Source organism: Grammomys surdaster, unplaced genomic scaffold (genome assembly GCF_004785775.1).
Source record: "Grammomys surdaster isolate TR1022 unplaced genomic scaffold, NIH_TR_1.0 172, whole genome shotgun sequence".
NCBI classification, from domain to species: domain Eukaryota; kingdom Metazoa; phylum Chordata; class Mammalia; order Rodentia; family Muridae; genus Grammomys; species Grammomys surdaster.
This window is the reverse complement of record NW_021604620.1, coordinates 2039571-2047016: the sequence shown is the minus strand read 5'-3', so window position 1 is coordinate 2047016 and position 7446 is coordinate 2039571. Positions and strand designations below refer to the sequence as shown.

Below are 7446 nucleotides of genomic sequence, written 5' to 3'. Positions count from 1 at the left end.
GGGGGAGGAGAGGACAGCCGTGGACTATTTCACCATCTCCAAGAGGGGCCTAGAGTCGGGAAGAAGGATGCTGGCGCCCTGGAAGTGATGTTTAAAATGCATGGAGACAATTCAGAGTTGGCTGGGGTTGACAGAACAGGGATTTGGAGATCAGAGCCCAGCCATCCATGGTGGCTTCTCTCCTCTTATCCTGTTTTCCTAGCAGCAAGTTTTAGCCCTGAGGACTCTTCCTTTTCACCTCTTCTTCCTCTCCTGTCCATCATTAACGTCCTTAACGGGAAAGGATGGCCTTATCTGAGACCCTAAGACATAGTCAGTCTGTCTTCTTTTTCTCATTAAAGCTGTTTCTGATTTGGGCTTAATGTTTTACTTAAATCCACTCGTAAGAAAGAGTGTCACCCCCAGCTTGCTCTCAGAAATGATAAGCTAGAACGCTGTGTGTTGCGGGGAGAAATAAAGTAGTTCTTGCCTTCCCTGGTCCAGGGAAAGGGCCTCAGTCAGGTAAGGAAGCACATGGGCTTTCTGAGCAGAGGGAAGCCCCACCCAGGTGCCTGTGAGTGGCCGCCCACTGGCCTCCTTCCGTGGCCATCTGGTGTGAGACTTCCCGGGGATGTATAGAAAGCATTTTACTCCATGGGAGTGGATATGCCCTGCTTCCCAGGAGAAGCTTTGAACTGGAAAGCTATGAGGTCATGCTTCCCTTTGGAGAATCATCAAGTGACCCCTTTCGGTATGGAGAACCTTTATGCAGTATATAAAACAGTGGACTCGCCAAGGACGCAGAGTCCACGCCCTGCGTGGCGTGGGAAAGTTGGAACAAACCCCCAGCTGCCTCAGAAAACAGACTTCCAGTTCTCCCTCACAGCCCTGGTCCTGCGCTTATCAGCACTGAGTGCTGGAAGGACAGGTGGAAGTTTTATAGTAGCCACTGCCTTATTTGAAAGCCTTGAGCCCAAATCAGCCACGTGGCACAGCCACCTCATCAGTCAGCCACGCTGCTTTTCCTCGAGGCTTGTCTTTCCTTCTGTACCCTGAGTTTCTGCCCAGTGACTGTGCTAAGTGCAGAAGAGGGTGTGATCAGCTTGGCAAGGGCCACTGAGGTGTGCTGGTCACATGGAGGGCTGTGTGGTTATCTAAGCAGGGTCTGTGAACCGCTCCTGGCAGCCCACCTGGGTCAGCACAGCCACAGATCTGCTCTGAGATGGCACTGGGTTCTAACAAAGCAAGTGGCCTCTTGTTTCATTTAGTATCATGGTTCACTGTTCTGGCCACTTGCCCAGCTGGTCATCTGGCTGCTTCCAAAACCAATAGGCAGTCTCGCCTCCTGATCCTTCCAGAGCCTTCTGCACCCCTATCTGCTCTTCTGACTAAACGTGAGAACATAGACCGTTTCCAACCCAGAACTGATTGACTGGGCTTTTCTTAAACGCCGTCAAACTCGATGCTTTGAAACAATGAGTAGCAAATCAGTCCTCACTTAGGATGCCATCCCTCACCAGTGTTTGAGCACAGAAAGGACATGACACCTTCCAGCAAGCATCAACCTGCCCCTTGCTGTCCACACAGGTGTCTCAGCTCCGACATGAGCTGTCCATGAAGGATGAGCTACTGCAGTTCTACACCAGTGCCGCTGAGGAGAGCGAGCCTGAGTCTGTCTGCTCAACCCCGTAAGTCGCCAGCACAGGTCCCCGGAGATAAGGGCAGGCGGGCTGATGTGGACGTCCTTGGAGGCCTCTAGGCAGGGTCGCTAGTGCCTTGGGTTAGTCTTTCTCAGAACGACCATCTGAAGGCCTCAAATGAAACCACCTCACAGCTTCAGTGGGAACTGCTGGGTGGAGGTCAGCTTCCCTCCCTCAGGGTGTCATTGCTGGCTTGTCAAAGTGGCCCTTTACCCTGGCACATCCGTGGGAATGTGATGTGCTCAACGGTGGATGAAAACATAGATCCTGGAGCCTCAGGTCCTTGGGACAGAAGTCTGGATGCTTCTCTGAGAGTCAGGAGACCCTCGCTTTTGGGAGCTCAGTGGCCTGCTGAGGGGACACAGTTCTGCTGTGACCTCATCTCATGCTGATGTCCTCACTGTAGAATGGAGCTCTTAAGAACATGTAGGTCACAGGGTTGTGAGCACTGAGTTCACACGTGCAGCATATGTAGAACACTTAATTTTTAATTTGTTTACTTGTGTACATTGGGGGAGGGGCACAGGCTATGACATGGCTTGCACATGGAGGTAGGGGACAGCTTTCAGGAGCAAGTTTTCTCCTTCCACCTTGCCGGTCCTGGGCATTGGCCGCCGGTTGTCAGGTGTGGCAACAAGAGCTTGTCCTCCTGAGCCACCTCACCAGCCCACGAAACCTTTCTTGTGAATAGGTATGTGTCTCAAGTTAAATGAACTCTTGGACATCCTGGAATTGTATTGGTTAAATACAATTTATTTATTTATAAATTGAACCCCCTATTCTGAGCTAAGGTGGCCATTATACCTTTGGGGTAGCCCTTCCCGGCCTCTGCTCAGGTGAGAAAGGAATGGCCTCTCTGATTTTGAGTGTGCTTTTCTCCTAGGCTGAAGAGGAACGAGTCATCCTCCTCTGTCCAGAATTACTTCCACCTGGACTCTCTTCAGAAGAAGCTGAAGGACCTCGAAGAGGAGAACGTTGTACTCCGATCTGAGGTGTGTATCCCGCTCTTGCCCCTTGGGTAGAGGTGTCCCTCTGACAGCAACAGCCTCAGAGACAGTACCATCTGCTTAGCGCCCATCTGAAGAAGTCCTGCCTGAGCTTGCATGCTCCAGCCAAGGTGCTCGGCTGCAGGCTTGGCCATGTGTGGGCATTGCTTCTGGAGTGGCTGTCGCAGTGGGTTGGGGACTGAGGCGGGTACAGGCACAGCAGCAATGGCCCGAGGGCTGGAGTGATTATCAAGGAGAAGAGTTGCTCTAAGAAGACAGTAGACTGGGTCTCGAGACAGGTCTTCCATGGTGAACTTGGCAAAGCTGAGCTGAGGCAGCCGGGGAGCCTGGAAGGCCTGTACCAGACACCTTTCATACATTGTTACAGTTGTTACGTTACTGTTATTACCATCAGTTGTTAGTCTTCAGAGGGAGGCCTACAGCCGCTTACTTTGAGCCTCATTTGCTGTGAGACTCAGGCACCAGGCTGTTGGGTGTTTGAAGATGTCAGAGTTAATAAGTGACAAAGACCATATCCACAGCCTCTGACTCTAAACCCAGGGTTTTTTTTTCCCACTCACCTACCTAAAACCTCTGATTTGAGTAGATTTAGTACCTTTTGTCTTAATTAGCATTGAGCTTGTCTGTAGGCAAAGGGATGGCCTTTGTCTGTCAGGTTTGGGCCGTGAGCATACCTTAACTGGCTCTAGACTCCCAGTGACCCTCCAGGAGGGCAGGCCATCTGTCACTTTGAACGTGCCACACACTGGACACACTGGAAAGAGCCTCCTGTCTGGACCTTACAAGGCACCAGGAACTCTTTCCCACGACCTATCTTTGCAGACTCCACACTACCCAGCATTGTAGGACGACCGACAAGGTCACCCAGGCTTGGTCTTGCAGACCCATGGCTGAAGGAGGCCGAGCCCATGCTTGCCAGCTGCAGTCCCTGGGCATCTGGCCCAGGTGACTACCCAGGCATCCAGCCCTTCTATCCCAAGAGAGAGAGCAAAAGGGCTCTGATCCAGGTGTGGATTCTTGATGGCCCATGTGTGCCCTCAGAATTTTCATGTCTGCCTGTGGTCAGGGTCCACCATGCCCTTAGAGCCAGCTGTCTTTGACTACTTAACTGAGCATTTACATGGCCCTCTAGACCATTTTCCTCTCTTCTTTACAGCCAGAGCAAGCTGTCTAAAGTTCTAGGAATAGCTATTTGTGCCTTCCCTCTTCTTCAGTTTTGTTTTGAGACCAGGTCTCACTATGTAGCCCTGGCTGTCCTGGAACTCACTCTGTAGACCAGGCTGGCTTTGAACTCAGAAATCTGCCTGCCTCTGCCTCCTAAGTGCTGGGATTAAAGGCGTGCACCATCACTTCCAAACTGTTTGGGTTTTCTTTGAGATAAGCTCTCTGTATCCCAGGCTGGCTTGTAGCTTACTGCGTAGCCTAGGCTGGCCCCAAACGCACGACAGTTTTCCCACCTTAGTCTTCCAGGTGATAGGGTTCCAGGGATGGACCCCCAAACCCCCTATTTTGGAAAGACTCTTGAGACCATGTCTTAATGCTGTTTTTTAACATGTTGAGTTTGTTCTTAGCAGACTGGGTCAGCCAGAGTTAATGACACTTCAGAACCTGTGTCTGGTGTGGCAACAATTCTATTCCTGTGTGGCTGTTCCTGTGTGACCATAGAGAAGCTGCTATGGTCAGGGCAGTGTCTTAGGCACAATAAAGGCCATAGAGGTATTATATCTACGAGAGCTGGATGCACACAAGCAAGTAGCAAATAGACCAACATGTCACCCCCTTTCAGTGGTAGAACTTGTGTTCACGTCTCTGTGTGGTGGGCGCCCCCTGGTGGCACCTAGCCTTCAGGTCTCTGCTTTAGGGCCTTGCCCATTGCCTAGGCAGGGAATGCAGATGAGTTATCTCTCCTGGGTGCTGTGTGATGGTCGCAGAGACAGAGATGTTGAAGGGGCTCATATGAGAGCCTGAGATTGCCCAGCTCTGCTGCCCATCCTGACTGTGTCGATGCTGTCCCCTGACTGAACATCATCTACATCCACAGGCCTGTCAGCTGAAGACGGAAACCATCACCTACGAGGAGAAGGAGCAGCAGCTGGTGAATGACTGTGTGAAGGAGCTGAGTATGTCTGCCCCTCTTGCCGGCTCTCCTTCTCTAAGATGTTCCCACTAGTCGACAGCTCAGTGACATTTTCTGAAAACAGAAGGCCCCTGCCAGCCTGTATGGCAACCTTTGCCCATTTGTGAGTCGAGAGCCGTGCGCTCAATGAGGTGGATACTTAATTTTAATGTGGACTCTATATTGGAATATTATAATCCTTTGATGCTCAAGGTCGGCCCAGATCAATGATCTGATTCACTAAAACGAAGGCCAGACTCTCAGCTTTGCTATTCAGAGCATCGACCTTCCCCGTGCCCTCTGTTACGAGTTTCCGGGTAAGATAAGAGAAAGGGCAACACATTCACATCTAGCAAAATGGGCTGCAGCTCCAAATGCCCTGAAAAAAAAGCTACACACAAAATACACCGTGTGCAGAGTTCCTGTCGTGGCCTGTCCACAGCAGAACACTGGGGTTCAGCCAAGTGCACTCATATTTGGGGTGTCACTTCCAGCTCCCTTCCTGGAGCCTGCCTGCCCTGCCCTGAGAGCAGCCTTGGTCAGTAGAGTCAGCCCTCACAGGAGAGACAACCCATGAGAAGGCTAGGTTCCTTCTTTTTCCAGCCCCACAGGAACCACATCACACTTGGAAAGATGTCCAATTTGACTCTCTCCGTGCCCCCATCTCCGCTCTCCCCCATAAAGACAGTGTCCCGTCTTTGGTCTGTGTGTGGTTTTCCAACTCAGCTACCCACTTATCATTACTTCGTCACAGGGGATGCCAACGTCCAGATTGCGAGCATCTCTGAGGAGCTGGCCAAGAAGACGGAAGACGCCGCCCGCCAGCAGGAGGAGATCACGCACCTCCTGTCGCAAATCGTGGACTTACAGAAGAAGGCAAAATCTGTAAGGCTTCTGTGTCTCTGGATGACGAGGCCCTGCAGGAATGGGACAGATGGTTAGTGGGAGAACGGGGTCCCTACCTGAGCCATGCATCCTTCCTTCTGGAGGAGGCTTACTGAGCTCAGCAGCTAACCCCGCCGCCCCAGGTCAGCAGAGGCGTTATTTCCCATCTTGCTGCTCCTAAGGGTGATCTGTAAGTTAGCCACCTTCATAGAGAAGTGCTGTAGATACGGAGTCTGGGGACTTATCTGACAAATCATGGACTCTGCTATTTGTTTTTACTCTGCCCTTCAGATACGGTCCCTGGTAGAGCGGTGTGTCTGATTACTGTCCCTTGGTCTTTGATTGGAAGGAAGAGAGGAGATGCCTCTGGAAAAGAAAGAAGGAAGGACAGACAGAAAGGGGAGGGGAGAGAGGACAGACTCCCAGGAAGCGCTCACACTCTGGATGTGGGGGTTGGGCTATGGAGAATAATTAAGGGCCCAGGGAACACTTTACCTTCAAACTGATATGACAGGGGCTAGTGAGATGGTTCAGTGGATGAAGGCTCCTGCTGCCAAGACCTGAGTTCATCCAACTCTCATAAGTGTCCTCTGACCTCCACATGCACTGTAGGCACACACACTCACATACGTAGCCACACATGCTCACACACACTCGTACACACGTACATACACATACTCATACACAGTCACACACGTTCACACATACTCGTACAGACATAAACACACTCATACATACACACACACACACACATTTACACATGCACACTCATATATACACCCAACAGATACCCATACACATTCTCTCACACACGCTCACACACACTCAGACACACATACTCATACATACACTCACATACACATATACGTACTCACTTGTTCACACATTTTCACACATACTCACACATACGCACACAGTCATACACACAGTCATACACATCCACACATATTCACACATACACTCACACACACTCATGTACATACCCTCACGTACACACACACTCATACAGATACACATTCTCTCACACACACGCTCACACACACTCATACACACATACATACACACACACTCATACACAGTCTCTTACATACATGCTCTCACACTCACAATATACATACATACATCATATATACATATATATATATATACATTCACACACACACACTTCACTCACACTCACACATGTACATGCACACACACAAATGAGAGTGTTTTTAAAAAGTGTCTGTTTCCCTGCCGCAGCCGTCAGGTGCACGGTCCTCTGGAGACAGTGCCGAGCTCCTCACAGTCAGGTAGCAAGAGGGTCAAGTCAGGCTCCTGAGTGTCTTAACAGAGGTGACTTGTCTTTACCATGTTTAGTGTGCGGTGGAGAATGAAGAGCTTGTCCAGCACCTGGGCGCTGCCAAGGATGCCCAGCGTCAGCTCACAGCCGAGGTGGGTGTCCCTGCCTGGACTCCAGGGCTTCGGGTTCCAGTGAAGGCCCTCCTCCATAGGCCTAGGTCATTCCCCTCATACTGAACATTTTACTGTTGAATTAGCATAGTATTACTTTGCCAGGGCTCTGGGCCTATTGCCTCTGGTGTTTGTTGTAAGCAAAGGAGGCTGGATTCAGTACCAGCTCAGGGCCTGACATGTTCTAACTCCTGACAGACACCAGATAGGTGAACAGGTATAGCACAGACTTATAAAGAGCCTGTTCAGAGATACAACTTGAATCTGGGCATCGTGGTACTTAACTATAATCCCAGTCTGCAAGTGG

General features: G+C 50.6%; 1 protein-coding gene across 8 annotated transcripts in view; it reads left to right on the top strand.

The window, feature by feature from the left end:
• Trak1 (trafficking kinesin protein 1) overlaps nucleotides 1-7446 on the top strand; it is a 163999-nt gene that overhangs the window by 129989 nt on the left and 26564 nt on the right. For all 8 annotated transcript variants that reach the window (XM_028767303.1, XM_028767304.1, XM_028767306.1 and 5 more), the window contains 5 exons: nucleotides 1567-1667; nucleotides 2563-2671; nucleotides 4728-4806; nucleotides 5557-5687; nucleotides 7047-7121. In XM_028767303.1, the coding sequence (XP_028623136.1) occupies nucleotides 1567-1667; nucleotides 2563-2671; nucleotides 4728-4806; nucleotides 5557-5687; nucleotides 7047-7121 (495 nt within the window). The remainder of the gene's footprint in view (nucleotides 1-1566; nucleotides 1668-2562; nucleotides 2672-4727; nucleotides 4807-5556; nucleotides 5688-7046; nucleotides 7122-7446) is intronic.